Below are 19087 nucleotides of genomic sequence, written 5' to 3'. Positions count from 1 at the left end.
CATTAAATAACCTTACCAACCAGTCAACAATACAGTCATCCCCTTTTTTAATAAATTCCACTCCAATACCATCCAAACCCGCTGCCTTGCCGGCTTTCTTCTACCGCAAAGCTTTTCGTACCTCTTCTCTGTTTACCAAATCATTCTCCCTAACCCTCGCACTTTGCACACCACCTCAACCACAACACCCTATATCTGCCGCTCTATCATCAAACACATTCAACAAACCTTCAAAATACTCACTCCATCTCCTTCTCACATCACCACTACCTGTTATCACCTCCCCATTAGCCCCCTTCACTGATGTTCCCATTTGCACCCTTGTCTTATGCACTTTATTTACCTCCTTCCAAAACATCTTTTTATTCTCCCTAAAATGTAGTGATACTCTCTCACCCCAACTCTCATTTGCCCTCTTTTTCACCTCTTGCACCTTTCTCTTGACCTCCTGCCTCTTTCTTTTATACATCTCCCAGTCATTTGTATTATTTCCCTGCAAAAATCGTCCAAATGCCTCTCTTCTCTTTCATTAATAATCTTATGTCTTCATCCCACCACTCACTACCCTTTCTAATCTGCCCACCTCCCATGCTTCTCATGCCACAAGCAATTCTAAATTTTACCAGAAGACAGTTGATTTTCAAAACTAGTCTCCTAGCTGAGACTGGCAACAGGTTAAGGATGATTTCAGTCCCAAGTGTCTTCACACAGATTCCTGCAGCTTATTTCATGCTAGATGATAATCATATCAAGACATTCTTTCACTTTAACCTGTCTTCAATACTTTACATCTGTCAGGGACTGAACTTCATTTACCATATATCTGACCATCTTTGGGATCTGTCTAGGTTCCCTTGTAAGGTGATGCAATCCTCCTCATTTTTCACTTCCCTCATGAGCTTTGCATAACTACATGTATATTCTAAGAAGTCATCTACATAAAGCAAGAAGAGTAATGCTCCTAGAACAGCATACATCACTCAGAGAAATGGTCCTAGAACATATCCCAGCAGCACTCTAATGACGACCTCAATCCATCTTGAGATGGCTTCTCTGACACACATCACCTGTTCCTTTCCACTGAGATAAACTTAAATCCATCAATTCATTATAAGGAATTGATAGCTATCTCTTCTTTTTGCCTCACCCAAACATGGACTACTGGCATTCTGTCCAGTAACATACAATCTCTCCTTGTCATACATAACACTTGACAGCACTTAACTCACACCAGATCATTCTTCATAACTCTAGATTTTCTAGTGGTGAGCACTTTGTGCTAACCCTGCCTTATGGCAAAATTATATTATTTTTTTTATTATACTTTGTTGCTGTCTCCCGCGTTTGCGAGGTAGCGCAAGGAAACAGACGAAAGAAATGGCCCAACCCCCCCCCATACACATGTATATACATACGTCCACACACGCAAATATACATACCTACACAGCTTTCCATGGTTTACCCCAGACGCTTCACATGCCTTGATTCAATCCACTGACAGCACGTCAACTCCGGTATACCACATCGCTCCAATTCACTCTATTCCTTGCCCTCCTTTCACCCTCCTGCATGTTCAGGCCCCGATCCCACAAAATCTTATTCACTCCATCTTTCCACCTCCAATTTGGTCTCCCTCTTCTCCTCGTTCCCTCCACCTCCGACACATATATCCTCTTGGTCAATCTTTCCTCACTCATTCTCTCCATGTGCCCAAACCACTTTAAAACACCCTCTTCTGCTCTCTCAACCACGCTCTTTTTATTTCCACACATCTCTCTTACCCTTACATTACTCACTCGATCAAACCACCTCACACCACACATTGTCCTCAAACATCTCATTTCCAGCACATCCATCCTCCTGCGCACAACTCTATCCATAGCCCACGCCTCACAACCATACAACATTGTTGGAACCACTATTCCTTCAAACATACCCATTTTTGCTTTCCGAGATAATGTTCTCGACTTCCACACATTCTTCAAGGCCCCCAGAATTTTCGCCCCCTCCCCCACCCTATGATCCACTTCCGCTTCCATGGTTCCATCTGCTGCCAGATCCACTCCCAGATATCTAAAACACTTCACTTCCTCCAGTTTTTCTCCATTCAAACTCACCTCCCAATTGACTTGACCCTCAAGCCTACTGTACCTAATAACCTTGCTCTTATTCACATTTACTCTTAACTTTCTTCTTCCACACACTTTACCAAACTCAGTCACCAGCTTCTGCAGTTTCTCACATGAATCAGCCACCAGCGCTGTATCATCAGTGAACAACAACTGACTCACTTCCCAAGCTCTCTCATCCCCAACAGACTTCATACTTGCCCCTCTTTCCAAAACTCTTGCATTTACCTCCCTAACAACCCCATCCATAAACATATTAAACAACCATGGAGACATCACACACCCCTGCCGCAAACCTACATTCACTGAGAACCAATCACTTTCCTCTCTTCCTACACGTACACAAGCCTTACATCCTCGATAAAAACTTTTCACTGCTTCTAACAACTTTCCTCCCACACCATATATTCTTAATACCTTCCACAGAGCATCTCTATCAACTCCATCATATGCCTTCTCCAGATCCATAAATGCTACATATAAATCCATTTGCTTTTCTAAGTATTTCTCACATACATTCTTCAAAGCAAACACCTGATCCACACATCCTCTACCACTTCTGAAACCACACTGCTCTTCCCCAGTCTGATGCTCTGTACATGCCTTCACCCTCTCAATCAATACCCTCCCATATAATTTACCAGGAATACTCAACAAACTTATACCTCTGTAATTTGAGCACTCACTCTTATCCCCTTTGCCTTTGTACAATGGCACTATGCACGCATTCCGCCAATCCTCAGGCACCTCACCATGAGTCATACATACATTAAATAACCTTACCAACCAGTCAACAATACAGTCACCCCCTTTTTTAATAAATTCCACTGCAATACCATCCAAACCTGCTGCCTTGCCGGCTTTCATCTTCCGCAAAGCTTTCACTACCTCTTCTCTGTTTACCAAATCATTTTCCCTAACCCTCTCACTTTGCACACCACCTCGACCAAAACACCCTATATCTGCCACTCTATCATCAAACACATTCAACAAACCTTCAAAATACTCACTCCATCTCCTTCTCACATCACCACTACTTGTTATCACCTACCCATTTGCACCCTTCACTGAAGTTCCCATTTGCTCCCTTGTCTTACGCACTTTATTTACCTCCTTCCAGAACATCTTTTTATTCTCCCTAAAATTTAATGATACTCTCTCACCCCAACTCTCATTTGCCCTTTTTTTCACCTCTTGCACCTTTCTCTTGACCTCCTGTCTCTTTCTTTTATACATCTCCCACTCAATTGCATTTTTTCCCTGCAAAAATCGTCCAAATGCCTCTCTCTTCTCTTTCACTAATACTCTTACTTCTTCATCCCACCACTCACTACCCTTTCTAATCAACCCACCTCCCACTCTTCTCATGCCACAAGCATCTTTTGCGCAATCCATCACTGATTCCCTAAATACATCCCATTCCTCCCCCACTCCCCTTACTTCCACTGTTCTCACCTTTTTCCATTCTGTACTCAGTCTCTCCTGGTACTTCCTCACACAGGTCTCCTTCCCAAGCTCACTTACTCTCACCACCCTCTTCACCCCAACGTTCACTCTTCTTTTCTGAAAACCCATACAAATCTTCACCTTAGCCTCCACAAGATAATGATCAGACATCCCTCCAGTTGCACCTCTCAGCACATTAACATCCAAAACTCTCTCTTTCGCACGCCTGTCAATTAACACGTAATCCAATAACGCTCTCTGGCCATCTCTCCTACTTACATATGTATACTTATACATATCTCGCTTTTTAAACCAGGTATTCCCAATCATCAGTCCTTTTTCAGCACATAAATCCACAAGCTCTTCACCATTTCCATTTACAACACTGAACACCCCATGTATACCAATTATTCCCTCAACTGCCACATTACTCACCTTTGCATTCAAATCACCCATCACTATAACCCGGTCTCGTGCATCAAAACCACTAACACACTCATTCAGCTGCTCCCAAAACACTTGCCTCTCATGATCTTTCTTCTCATGCCCAGGTGCATATGCACCAATAATCACCCATCTCTCTCCATCAACTTTCAGTTTTACCCATATTAATCGAGAATTTACTTTCTTACATTCTATCACATACTCCTACAACTCCTGTTTCAGGAGTATTGCTACTCCTTCCCTTGCTCTTGTCCTCTCACTAACCCCTGACTTTACTCCCCAGACATTCCCAAACCACTCTTCCCCTTTACCCTTGAGCTTCGTTTCACTCAGAGCCAAAACATCCAGGTTCCTTTCCTCAAACATACTACCTATCTCTCCTTTTTTCACATCTTGGTTACATCCACACACATTTAGGCACCCCACTCTGAGCCTTCGAGGAGGATGAGCACTCCCCGCGTGACTCCTTCTTCTGTTTCCCATTTTAGAAAGTTAATACAAGGAGGGGAGGATTTCTGGCCCCCCGCTCCCGTCCCCTCTAGTCGCTTTCTACGACACGCGAGGAATACGTGGGAAGTATTCTTTCACCCCTATCCCCAGGGATAATATACATATATATATATACATATACACATACACACACATACACATACATACGCACATATACACACACACACACACATACATACATATATATACATATGAAAAATGTAAGAAACAATTTAGAAAACTGAAACTTCTAGCTTGAAATGAATGAAAAAATGAATGTCACATAATGGTTCAACCTCTGGCTATGGAAAAAGGAAATGTATAATTTATTTACACAAACGTCAATAGCAGTTCTCATCAATTTAACCACTGTATCAATAAGCTTCAATGTCTAAGCTACATAGGAGCTATTTCAAAGAAGTAGTAGGTGGGAAGATTTAGGTCAGAGCTTTAGGTAGAAACATTAGATATAAGTAGATGGTAATAACACTAGGCAAGAGCATTAGGCAGTAGCAGTCGGTAGGAACATTAGGTAGGAGCCTCTACAAACACCGTGCTAAACTTGCCTTTTGCCTGTGTCCTGTTAAGGGTGAGGCACTAAAGGCTAAGAAGCAGCAATGGAGTTCACTAGTTATGGAGACTTTATTACCATGGCCACCTCCTAGAAGGAGTTCTAGAAGGGAACAGGCATCAGAGATAAAGAGTACACTTTCCTCTTTCACTCCATTGGGTTTTGCAGGATCTATTCTTCCAATGTTTCCTTTCAAACACCATTACTTGACTCTACGAAACCACCCATGATGTACCTCTTTTCTGAATATAAAGAACACATGCTTCTTAATTGTCCTGCACTCACCTCAATCTGAAAACACATTACAACATTTCTTGAACTGTGGTCCTGCCCTGTGAACATGGCTAGCTTCTGGTGTGCTGCAAAAGCTCATTAAAAGGGGTTCCTGATGAAGGGTATTAAGTAAAGCCTTACATGACAAAAATCATATCCGATGTGAACTGTAAATGGCATGGGTATGAAATAATACATGAGATGATTCTGGGACATGTTTCGTGTCCCAGAATTTCTATTTTTTTTTTAATTTTTAATTTCTAGGTGTTTGATATAAAATCCTACAATCCAGAGGAAAAAATCTAAACTTATTTGACCACCAAACAAACATAAGTGATCTAAACATACATGAATCTTTATTCATACAGATATAAAAAATACATACACACCTTTGATCCACCTATGTAGCCTCCTGCAGCCCCAAAACTCTTTGTGAATGTTCCCATGAGGATATCAACATCCTTGGGGTCTACGTTATAGTAATCTACAACACCACGACCACGTGGACCAAGAGCACCTATACTGTGGGCCTCATCAACATACAGGTAAGTCTGAAAGGAAAATATCAAGAAATAATGTCAGAACAGAAGTTTAGTTTAATGACATAAAAAAATAAATCTGTGCATATTCCTGCATCAGGGAAGTAGCGTCAAGAACAGATGACTGAGCTTTAGAAGGGAAAATACTTATATGGCACCCTTTTCTGTTCCTTCTTTTGGAAAAGTAAAATTGGAGGCAAGGATTTCCAGCCTCCCACTCCCATCCCTTTTAGTCACCTTCTTTGACACGTGGGATTATGTCAGAAGTATTCTTTCTCACCTATCCCCAGCAATTAAGTACAATAATAAAATACATATCTCTCTATTCTTTTTTTTTTTTTTTTTTGTCGCTGTCTCCCGCGTTTGCGAGGTAGCGCAAGGAAACAGACGAAAGAAATGGCCCAACCCACCCCCATACACATGCCTTGATTCAATCCACTGACAGCACGTCAACCCCGGTATACCACATCGATCCAATTCACTCTATTCTTTGCCCTCCTTTCACCCTCCTGCATGTTCAGGCCCCGATCACACAAAATCTTTTTCACTCCATCTTTCCACCTCCAATTTGGTCTCCCTCTTCTCCTCGTTCCCTCCAACTCCGACACATATATCCTCTTGGTCAATCTTTCCTCACTCATTCTCTCCATGTGACCAAACCATTTCAAAACACCCTCTTCTGCTCTCTCAACCACGCTCTTTTTATTTCCACACATTTCTCTTACCCTTACGTTACTTACTCGATCAAACCACCTCACACCACACATTGTCCTCAAACATCTCATTTCCAGCACATCCATCCTCCTGCGCACAACTCTATCCATAGTCCACGCCTCGCAACCATACAACATTGTTGGAACCACTATTCCTTCAAACATACCCATTTTTGCTTTCCGAGATAATGTTCTCGACTTCCACACATTCTTCAAGGCTCCCAGAATTTTCGCCCCCTCCCCCACCCTATGATCCACTTCCGCTTCCATGGTTCCATCCGCTGCCAGATCCACTCCCAGATATCTAAAACACTTCACTTCCTCCAGTTTTTCTCCATTCAAACTCACCTCCCAATTGAATTGACCCTCAACCCTACTGTACCTAATAACCTTGCTCTTATTCACATTTACTCTTAACTTTCTTCTTTCACACACTTTACCAAACTCAGTCACCAGCTTCTGCAGTTTCTCACATGAATCAGCCACCAGCGCTGTATCATCAGCGAACAACAACTGACTCACTTCCCAAGCTCTCTCATCCCCAACAGACTTCATACTTGCCCCTCTTTCCAAAACTCTTGCATTCACCTCCCTAACAACCCCATCCATAAACAAATTAAACAACCATGGAGACATCACACACCCCTGCCGCAAACCTACATTCACTGAGAACCAATCACTTTCCTCTCTTCCTACACGTACACATCTATTCATATTATACATAATTGCTGTTTCCTGCATCAGTGAAGTAGCACCAGGAAACAGTCGAAGAATGGCCCATCCACTCATATACACGTACATACAAACACCCATATATGCACGTATACATACACATACACAGACATATACATATATACACATGTACATATTCATATTCATCAATCTACTTTACTTGATCACCGTTTCCCGCGTCAGCAAGGTAACGCTAGGAAACAAAGAAAGTGCAAACGGTAGTGTAAGTAGCAGGTAAATGTGGATATTGGCTGATGGTCTTTCGGAAGACTTGTTAAAGATGCAAGTTAGGTGGTTGTGAACTGTGACTATTCTGGTCTGATAAAAATTGTATCCAGTCATCATAATTTGCAACAAGGAAATGTAAGACTTCATTTCTTCTCTTCATATGCAGATCATCTTTAATTTGAGTATGCAGTGTATTGGTATTATGACAAATTCATGTTACTGTATTGTTTATGTGCTGTGTCTGATGGCTAAAATCATGCATGTATGAACTGTCACAGTATTCAGATTTTGCACATCAAATGTAGAATATCAGAGATATTCCTGGAATGTGAAGGTGAGTGTGAAGTTACTGCTAAGTTTCATTAAGAATAACTCTTTAAAAGTGTTGCAATAATTCAGTATTCAACATGTACATTATTAATGAAACTTGCATTTTTGATACATGAATTTTTTCTATTCTGTTGTGAACTGAATCAAATGACTGAATAATTCAGATATTACAACAGAAGGTTTGGACTGTTGCATAATTCATAATGTATGTATGTATGACTCATGGTGAGGTGCCTGAGGATTGGCGGAATGCGAGCATAGTGCCATTGTACAAAGGCAAAGGGGATAAGAGTGAGTGCTCAAATTACAGAGGTATAAGTTTGTTGAGTATTCCTGGTAAATTATATGGGAGGGTATTGATTGAGAGGGTGAAGGCATGTACAGAGCATCAGATTGGGGAAGAGCAGTGTGGTTTCAGAAGTGGTAGAGGATGTGTGGATCAGGTGTTTGCTTTGAAGAATGTATGTGAGAAATACTTAGAAAAGCAAATGGATTTGTATGTAGCATTTATGGATCTGGAGAAGGCATATGATAGAGTTGATAGAGACGCTCTGTGGAAGGTATTAAAAATATATGGTGTGGGAGGCAAGTTGTTAGAAGCAGTGAAAAGTTTTTATCGAGGATGTAAGGCATGTGTACGTGTAGGAAGAGAGGAAAGTGATTGGTTCTCAGTGAATGTAGGTTTGTGGCAGGGGTGTGTGATGTCTCCATGGTTGTTTAATATGTTTATGGATGGGGTTGTTAGGGAGGTGAATGCAAGAGTTTTGGAAAGAGGGGCAAGTATGAAGTCTGTTGGGGATGAGAGAGCTTGGGAAGTGAGTCAGTTGTTGTTCGCTGATGATACAGCGCTGGTGGCTGATTCATGTGAGAAACTGCAGAAGCTGGTGACTGAGTTTGGTAAAGTGTGTGAAGAAGAAAGTTAAGAGTAAATGTGAATAAGAGCAAGGTTATTAGGTACAGTAGGGTTGAGGGTCAAGTCAATTGGGAGGGAAGTTTGAATGGAGAAAAACTGGAGGAAGTAAAGTGTTTTAGATATCTGGGAGTGGATCTGGCAGTGGATGGAACCATGGAAGCAGAAGTGAATCATAGGGTGGGGGAGAGGGCGAAAATCCTGGGAGCCTTGAAGAATGTGTGGAAGTCGAGAACATTATCTCGGAAAGCAAAAATGGGTATGTTTGAAGGAATAGTGGTTCCAACAATGTTGTATGGTTGTGAGGCGTGGGCTATGGATAGAGTTGTGCGCAGGAGGATGGATGTGCTGGAAATGAGATGTTTGAGGACAATGTGTGGTGTGAGGTGGTTTAATCAAGTAAGTAACGTAAGGGTAAGAGAGATGTGTGGAAATAAAAGAGCGTGGTTGAGAGAGCAGAAGAGGGTGTTTTGAAATGGTTTGGGCACATGGAGAGAATGAGTGAGGAAAGATTGACCAAGAGGATATATGTGTCGGAGGTGGAGGGAACGAGAAGTGGGAGACCAAATTGGAGGTGGAAAGATGGAGTGAAAAAGATTTTGTGTGATCGGGGCCTGAACATGCAGGAGGGTGAAAGGAGGGCAAGGATTAGAGTGAATTGGATCGATGTGGTATACCGGGGTTGACGTGCTGTCAGTGGATTGAATCAGGGCATGTGAAGCGTCTGGGGTAAACCATGGAAAGCTGTGTAGGTATGTATATTTGCGTGTGTGGACGTATGTATATACATGTGTATGGGGGTGGGTTGGGCCATTTCTTTCGTCTGTTTCCTTGCGCTACCTCGCAAACGTGGGAGACAGCGACAAAGCAAAAAAAAAAAAAAAAAAAAAAAAAATATATACATACACGCCCATACACGTACATATACATATCAACATATACATACATACACATACACAGCCATATACATATATACACATGTACATATACTCGCTCCCCTTCATTCACTCTCTGCACCACCTCTCTGCGCCATCCCACCCTAAAGGTTCTGATCACTCAAAATCTTTTTCACTCCATCCTTCCACCTCCACTTTGGTATCCCGCTTCTCCTTGTTCCCTCCACCTATGACGCATATATCCCTCCATCTCTGACGCATATATCCCTCCACCTCTAACGCATATATCCTTTTTGTCAACATTTCCTCATTCATTCTCTCCATGTGTCCAAACCATTTCAGCACAACCTCTTCTGCTCTCTCAACCATACTCTTTTTATTACCACATATCTCTCTTACCCTTTCATTACTTACTCGATCAAACCACCACACACCACATGTTGTCCTCAAACATTTCATGGATGAATATCTTTTAAGATGGTGTGGGTGGTCATGCAGAATATATGGCAGATCATGGGCTGGTCAAAAAGAGAGGAGGTATACTCAAGAAGAAATGGCTGTACATAATGAGAGAACTGATTAAGATTAGCGATTTTTCAGCTGAAGACGCTTCAGCATTGATTAGGGATAAAATGCATTTGAAGCATTTTATGGATGGAAACAGTATGAAAAGAGAAATTGGTATCTCATATCATCTTCGTGTAAAGTGAAAGTGAAAAAATCTAAGAATCACATTAATGTCCATCTTTCACTTCAGAATGCTGGGCAAGGGTTAAGGATGTGTGTAAGTGATGTTTGGAAGCTGCAAGTACCTAATCCACCGTATCAAACTGGAAATGGAGCAGAGATATCATATCACACACAGTAACTCACCTTGTACTTCTTCTTGATTCTGATCAAATTTGGAAGGTCACATATAGTGCCTTCCATTGAGTATATTCCCTCTACTACAATCATGGCTTTCTTCCAAGGGCGGCGGGTCCTTGGGTGACCATGAATTAATGCATCACGCAGCTTTTTTTCTAAGTCTCGAAAATCATTGTGCCGAAAAACCTGAAAAAAATTTGCTTGTTAAAACTTTGACTTGTTAATCAATTCAAGAGTATTTCTTAGTTATGCAGCATAAGATGCACATGTACAATTAATATCTTTTTTTTTTTTTTTTTTTGCCGCTGTCTCCCGCATTTGTGAGGTAGCGCAAGGAAACAGACGAAAGAAATGGCCCAACCCACCCCCATACACATGTATATACATACGTCCACACACGCAAATATACATACCTACACAGCTTTCCATGGTTTACCCCAGATGCTTCACATGCCCTGATTCAATCCACTGACAGCACGTCAACCCCAGTATACCACATCGATCCAATTCACTCTATTGGTCAATCTTTCCTCACTCATTCTCTCCATGTGACCAAACCATTTCAAAACACCCTCTTCTGCTCTATCAACCACACTCTTTTTATTTCCACACATCTCTCTTACCCTTACGTTACTTACTCAATCAAACCACCTCACACCACACATTGTCCTCAAACATCTCATTTCCAGCACATCCATCCTCCTGCGCACAACTCTATCCATAGTCCACGCCTCGCAACCATACAACATTGTTGGAACCACTATTCCTTCAAACATACCCATTTTTGCTTTCCGAGATAATGTTCTCGACTTCCACACATTCTTCAAGGCTCCCAGAATTTTCGCCCCCTCCCCCACCCTATGATCCATTTCCGCTTCCATGGTTCCATCCGCTGCCAGATCCACTCCCAGATATCTAAAACACTTCACTTCCTCCAGTTTTTCTCCATTCAAACTCACCTCCCAATTGACTTGACCCTCAACCCTACTGTACCTAATAACCTTGCTCTTATTCACATTTACTCTTAACTTTCTTCTTTCACACACTTTACCAAACTCAGTCACCAGCTTCTGCAGTTTCTCACATGAATCAGCCACCAGCGCTGTATCATCAGCGAACAACAACTGACTCACTTCCCAAGCTCTCTCATCCCCAACAGACTTCATACTTGCCCCTCTTTCCAAAACTCTTGCATTCACCTCCCTAACAACCCCATCCATAAACAAATTAAACAACCATGGAGACATCACACACCCCTGCCGCAAACCTACATTCACTGAGAACCAATCACTTTCCTCTCTTCCTACACGTACACATGCCTTACATCCTCGATAAAAACTTTTCACTGATTCTAACAACTTGCCTCCCACACCATATATTCTTAATACCTTCCACAGAGCATCTCTATCAACTCTATCATATGCCTTCTCCAGATCCATAAATGCTACATACAAATCCATTTGCTTTTCTAAGTATTTCTCACATACATTCTTCAAAGCAAACACCTGATCCACACATCCTCTACCACTTCTGAAACCACACTGCTCTTCCCCAATCTGATGCTCTGTACATGCCTTCACCCTCTCAATCAATACCCTCCCATATAACTTACCAGGAATACTCAACAAACTTATACCTCTGTAATTTGAGCACTCACTCTTATCCCCTTTGCCTTTGTACAATGGCACTATGCACGCATTCCGCCAATCCTCAGGCACCTCACCATGAGTCATACATACATTAAATAACCTTACCAACCAGTCAACAATACAGCACCCCCTTTTTTAATAAATTCCACTGCAATACCATCCAAACCTGCTGCCTTGCCGGCTTTCATCTTCCGCAAAGCTTTTACTACCTCTTCTCTGTTTACCAAATCATTTTCCCTAACCCTCGCACTTTGCACACCACCTCGACCAAAACACCCTATATCTGCCACTCTATCATCAAACACATTCAACAAACCTTCAAAATACTCACTCCATCTCCTTCTCACATCACCACTACTTGTTATCACCTCCCCATTTGCGCCCTTCACTGAAGTTCCCATTTGCTCCCTTGTCTTACGCACTTTATTTACCTCCTTCCAGAACATCTTTTTATTCTCCCTAAAATTTAATGATACTCTCTCACCCCAACTCTCATTTGCCCTTTTTTTCACCTCTTGCACCTTTCTCTTGACCTCGCAAACGCGGGAGACAGCGACAAAGAAAAAAAAAAAAATATATATATATATATATATATATATATATATATATATATATATATATATATATATATATATATATATATATATCTTTCAAACTATTTGCCATTTCCCGCGTTAGCGAGGTAGCGTTAAGAACAGAGGACTGGGCCTTTGAGGGAATATCCTCACCTGGCCCCCTTCTCTGTTCCTTCTTTTGGAAAATTTAAAAAAAAAAAAACGAGAGGGGAGGATTTCCAGCCCCACGCTCCCTCCCCTTTTAATCGCCTTCTACGACACGCAGGGAATACGTGGGAAGTATTCTTTCTCCCCTATCCCCAGGGATAATATATATATATATATTTTTTTTCTTTGTCGCTGTCTCCCGCGTTTGCGAGATAGCGCAAGGAAACAGATGAAAGAAATGGCCCAACCCACCCCCATACACAATGTACACACACACACGCAAATATACATACCCATACATCTCAATGTACACATATATATACACACACAGACACATACATATATACCCATGCACACAGTTCACACTGTCTGCCCCTATTCATTCCCATCGCCACCTCGCCACACATGGAATACCATCCCCCTCCCCCCTCATGTGTGCGAGGTAGCACTAGAAAAAAGACAACAAAGGCCACATTCGTTCACACTCAGTCTCCAGCTGTCACGCAATAATGCCCGAAACCACAGCTCCCTTTCCACATCCAGGCCCCACACAACTTTCTATGGTTTACCCCAGACGCTTCACATGCCCTGATTCAATCCACTGACAGCACGTCAACCCCAGGTATACCACATCGATCCAATTCACTCTATTCCTTGCCCTCCTTTCACCCTCCTGCATGTTCAGGCCCCGATCACACAAAATCTTTTTCACTTCATCTTTCCACCTCCAATTTGGTCTCCCACTTCTCGTTCCCTCCACCTCCGACACATATATCTTCTTGGTCAATCTTTCTTCACTCATTCTCTCCATGTGCCCAAACCATTTCAAAACACCCTCTTCTGCTCTCTCAACCACGCTCTTTTTATTTCCACACATCTCTCTTACCCTTACGTTACTTACTCGATCAAACCACCTCACACCACACATTGTCCTCAAACATCTCATTTCCAGCACATCCACCCTCCTGCGCACAACTCTATCCATATCCCACGCCTCGCAACCATACAACATTGTTGGAACCACTATTCCTTCAAACATACCCATTTTTGCTTTCCGGGATAATGTTCTCGACTTCCACACATTCTTCAAGGCTCCCACGATTTTCGCCCCCTCCCCCACCCTATGATTCACTTCCGCTTCTAAGGCTCCATCTGCTGCCAGATCCACTCCCAGATATCTAAAACACTTTACTTCCTCCAGTTTTTCTCCATTCAAACTTACCTCCCAATTGACTTGACCCTCAACCCTACTGTACCTAATATCCTTGCTCTTATTCACATTTACTCTTAACTTTCTTCTTTCACACACTTTACCAAACTGAGTCACCAGCTTCTGCAGTTTCTCACATGAATCAGCCACCAGCACTGTATCATCAGTGAACAACAACTGACTCACTTCCCAAGCTCTCTCATCCACAACAGACTTCATACTTGCCCCTCTTTCCAAAACTCTTGCATTCACCTCCCTAACAACCCCATCCATAAACAAATTAAACAACCATGGAGACATCACACACCCCTGCCGCAAACCTACATTCACTGAGAACCAATCACTTTCCTCTCTTCCTACACATACACATGCCTTACATCCTCGATAAAAACTTTTCACTGCTTCTAACAACTTGCCTCCCACACCATATATTCTTAATACCTTCCACACAGCATCTCTATCAACTCTATCATATGCCTTCTCCAGATACATAAATGCTACATACAAAACCATTTGCTTTTCTAATATTTTCTCAATACATTCTTCAAAGCAAACACCTGATCCACAAATCCTCCTTACCACTTCTGAACCCACTGCTCTTCCCCAATCGGATGCTCTGTACCATGCCTTCACTCTCATCAATACCCTCCCATATACATTGCCAGGTATACTCAACAAACTTAACCTCTGTAATTTGAGGACTCACTCTTATCGCCCTTTGCCTTTGTATCAATGGCACTATGAGCACAAATTCCGACCTATCCACAGGCACCTCACCATGAGTCATACATACATTAAAGAACCTTACCAACAGTCAAACAATACAGTCTACCCCCGTGTTGAGAAGTAAATGCCACTGCAATACCTACCTACGCTGCCGTGCCGGGGTTCATCTTGCGCAAAGCGTTTTTACTACCGCTGCATCTTTTTACCCAAATCATTTCCCTAACCCTCGCACTTTGCACAAACCAATTCTTAAATAAACAACAAATAGGCAATACCACCATCGACAAAACACCCTATATCTGCCACTCCTATCATCAAACACATTCAACAAACCTTCAAAAAACTCAGCACAATCTCAACTCCATCTCCTTCTAACATCACCACTACGTGTTATCACCTCCCCAGTGTTGCGCCCTTCACTGAAGTTCCCCTTTGCTTCCTTGTCTTACGCACTTTATTGACCTCCTTCCAGAACAATCTTTTTATTTCTATCGCCTAAAAGTTAAGGAAACTCTCCTCAACAATCCAACAAAACAACACTAAAAAACAAATGACTCAACACTCATCAATCTCTCATCACAACATCAATCACAACTCATAAAAATCTCAATCTCACAAAAACCACACAACAAACATCCACATCAGCAAAAAACACAACTCATCGATCTCAAAACAAACAAAATCAATCATCTCACTTAAACAGCCAACCAAATCGCAGTTCCCTTTTTATTCACCTCTTGCACCTTTCTCTTGACCTCGCAAACCGGGAACAGCGACAAAGAAAAAAAAAAAAAAATATATATAATATAAATAAATATATACTATATATATATATATAGTATATAAATATATAATATATAATATATATAAAATATATTATCTTTCAAACTAGTTGCCAATTCCTTCCCGCATTAGCGAAGGTAGCGTTAAGACAGAGGACTGGGCCTTTGAGGGAATAACCTCACCTGGCCCCCTTCTCCTGTCCTTTTATGGAAAATTTAAAAAAAAAAAAAAGGAGAGAAGAGGAGGATTTCCCAGCCACGCTTCCTCCCCTTTTAATACGCCTTCTAAACCGAGACGCAGGGAATACGTGGGAATATTCTTTCTCCCCTACCCCAAGGGATAATATATATATATATATATTTTTTTTCTTTGTCGCCTGTCTCCGGCGTTTGCGAGATAGCGCAAGGAAACAGACGGAAAGAAATGGCCCAACCCACCCCCATACAACAATGTACACACACACACGCCCACACACAGCAACATATACAGTACCCATAACATCTAATGTACACATATATTATACACACACAGACACATACTATATAACCCACTGGCACACAGTTCACACTGTCTGCCCCTATACATCTCCCCATTCGCCACCAATCGCCACCACATGGAATACCATCCCTCCTCCCCCCCTCATGTGTGCGAGGGTAGCACTAGAACAGACAACAAAAGGCCACATTCGTTCACTAACTCCATCTCCAGCTGTCGACGCATAAATGCCCGAAACCACAGCTCCCGTTCCACATCCAGGCCCCACACAACTTTCTATGGTTTACCCCAGACCTTCTCACATGCCCTGATTCCAATCCACTGACAGTACGTCACCTGGTATACCACATCGACCAATCACTCTAATCCTTCCCTCCTTTCACCCTCCTGCATGTTCAGGATCCCCGATCACAAACAAAACTTTTCACGTTCATCTTCCACAATCCAATTTGGTCTCCCACTTCTCGTTCCTCCACCTCCGACACATATATCTTCTTGGTCATGCTCTTTCCTCACTCATTCTCAACCATTGCCCAAACCATATCAAAAACAATCCTCTCCTGCTTCTCAACGCACGGCTCTTTTTATTTCCACACATCTCTCTTACCCTTACTTACAGTCACTCGATCAAACCACCTCACACCACAACATTGTCCGCAAACATACTCATATCCAGCACATCCACCACCTCCTGCGCAAACTCTATCCATATCCCAACCCTCGCAACCATACAACATTGTTGGAACCACTATTCCTTCAAACATAACCCATTTTTGCTTTCCGGGATAATTTCTCGACTTCCACACATTCCTTCAAGGCGGCCCACGATTTTCGCCCCTCCCCCACCCTATGAGTCACTTCCAACTTCCGCTTCCAACTCCATCTGCTGCAAGATCCACTCCCAGATATCTAAAACACTTTACTTCCTCCATGTTCTCCCAGCAAACTTACCATCCAATTGACTTGACCTCACCCTACTGTACCTAAATAAGTCCCCCCGTTGGGGGGGGGGCTCTTATTCACATTTACTCTTACTTTCTTCTTTCCACACACCTTTACAAACTCAGTCACCAGCTTCTGCAGTTTCTCACATGAATCAGCCACCACACTGTATCATCCAGAGGAACAACAACTGACCTTTCCACATTCCCAGCTCCCTCATCCACAACAGACTTCATACTTGCCCCTCTTTGCCAAAACTCTGCATCCACCTCCCTAACAACCCGAATCCATAAACAAATTAACACAACCATGGAGACAACACAATACACCCCTGCCGCAAACCTACATTCACTGAGAACCATCACGTTCTCTCTTCCATACACAGACACATGCTACATCCTCGATAAAAACTTTTCACTGCCTTCTAACAACTTGCCTCCCACACCCCATATATTCTTAATACCAATTTCCACACAGCATCTCTATCAACTCATCATATGCCTTCTCCAAGACATAAACGCTACATACAAAACCATTTGCTTTTCTAAGTAATCTTCTCACATACATTCTTCAAAGCAAACACCTGATCCCATAAAAACAAATCCTCTACCACTTCTGAAACCACACTGCTCTTCCCCAATCTGATGCACTGTACAGGCCTTCACCTCGCAATCAATACCCTCGCCATATACTATTTGGCCAGGAATACTCAACAAACGTATACCTCTGTAATTTGAGGACTCCCTTATCCCCTTTGCCTTATGTACATAGCACTATGCAGCACGCATTCCCGCCCAATCCTCAAGGCAACCTCACATGAGGTCATACAGACATTAAATAACCTTACACACCAGTCAATAATACAGTCACCACCTATTGTAATAAATTCCACTGCAATAAAAAACCCATCAAACCTGTGCCTTGCCGCTTTCCCATCTTCCGCAAATCTTTAACTACCTCTTCTCTTGTTTATTCCAAATCATTTCCCTAACCCTCTCACTTTGCACACCACTCCGACCAAAACACCCTATATCTGGCACTCTATCATGCCTTGATTCAATCCACTGACAGCATAATATATAAATATATAGTATATATATATATATATATAATATATATATATATATATATATATATATGTGCTCAGATGCAACTGTAGGGAAGTCCTGATCATTATCTGTGGAGGCTAAGGTGAAGATTTTATGGGTTTCCATAAAAGAGAGTGAATGTTGGGGTGAAAGAGGTGTGTGAGAGTAAGTGAGCTTGGGAAGAGACTTGTGTGAGGAAGTACCAGGAGAGACTGATACAGAATGGAAAAAGGTTGAGAACAATGAAGTAAGGGGCAAGTGGGGAGGAATGGGATGATTAGGAATCAGTGATGGAATTGCGCAAAAGATCTTGGGCAAATGAGAAAGAGAGGGAGAGGTGGGTTGATTAGAAAAAGGTAGTGATGGTGAATGAAGAAGTAAAAGTAATAGTGAAATAGAAGAGAGAGGCATTTGGACAATTTTGCAGGGAAAAAATAAAATAGTGGGAGACGTATAAAAGAAAGAGACAGGAGGTCAAGAGAAAGTGCAAGAGGTGAAAAAAGGGAATGAGAGTTGGGGTGAGAGAGTATCAAAAATTTTAGGGAGAAAAAAAAGATGTTTCTGGAAGTAGGTAATAAAGTGCGTAAGACAAGGGAGCAAATGGAACTTTCAGTGAAGGCCGCAAATGGGAGGTGATAACAAGTATGGTGATGTGAGAATATGAGTAGTATTTGAAGGATTTGTTGAATGTGTTTGAATGATAAAGTGGCAGATATAGGGTGTTTTGGTCGAGGTGGTGTGCAAGAGTGCGAGTTTAGACAAATGATTTTGGTATACAAGAAGAGGTAGTAAAAAGCTGTGCGGAAGATGAAAGGCCTGCAAGGCAGCAGTTTTGGATGTATTGCAGTGAATTATTAATAAAGGGGTGACTGTATTGTTTGACTGGGTTAGTAAGGTTATTTAAT

General features: G+C 42.0%; 1 protein-coding gene across 1 annotated transcript in view; it reads right to left on the bottom strand.

Moving 5' to 3' along the window:
* lace (serine palmitoyltransferase long chain base subunit) overlaps nucleotides 1-19087 on the bottom strand; it is a 143878-nt gene that overhangs the window by 68641 nt on the left and 56150 nt on the right. Inside the window, exon 7 of the mRNA XM_071664180.1 lies at nucleotides 5742-5903. Within this exon, the coding sequence (XP_071520281.1) occupies nucleotides 5742-5903 (162 nt within the window). The remainder of the gene's footprint in view (nucleotides 1-5741; nucleotides 5904-19087) is intronic.

This window comes from Panulirus ornatus, chromosome 8 (genome assembly GCF_036320965.1).
Source record: "Panulirus ornatus isolate Po-2019 chromosome 8, ASM3632096v1, whole genome shotgun sequence".
NCBI lineage: Eukaryota > Metazoa > Arthropoda > Malacostraca > Decapoda > Palinuridae > Panulirus > Panulirus ornatus.
This window is presented reverse-complemented; position numbering and strand designations above follow the sequence as displayed.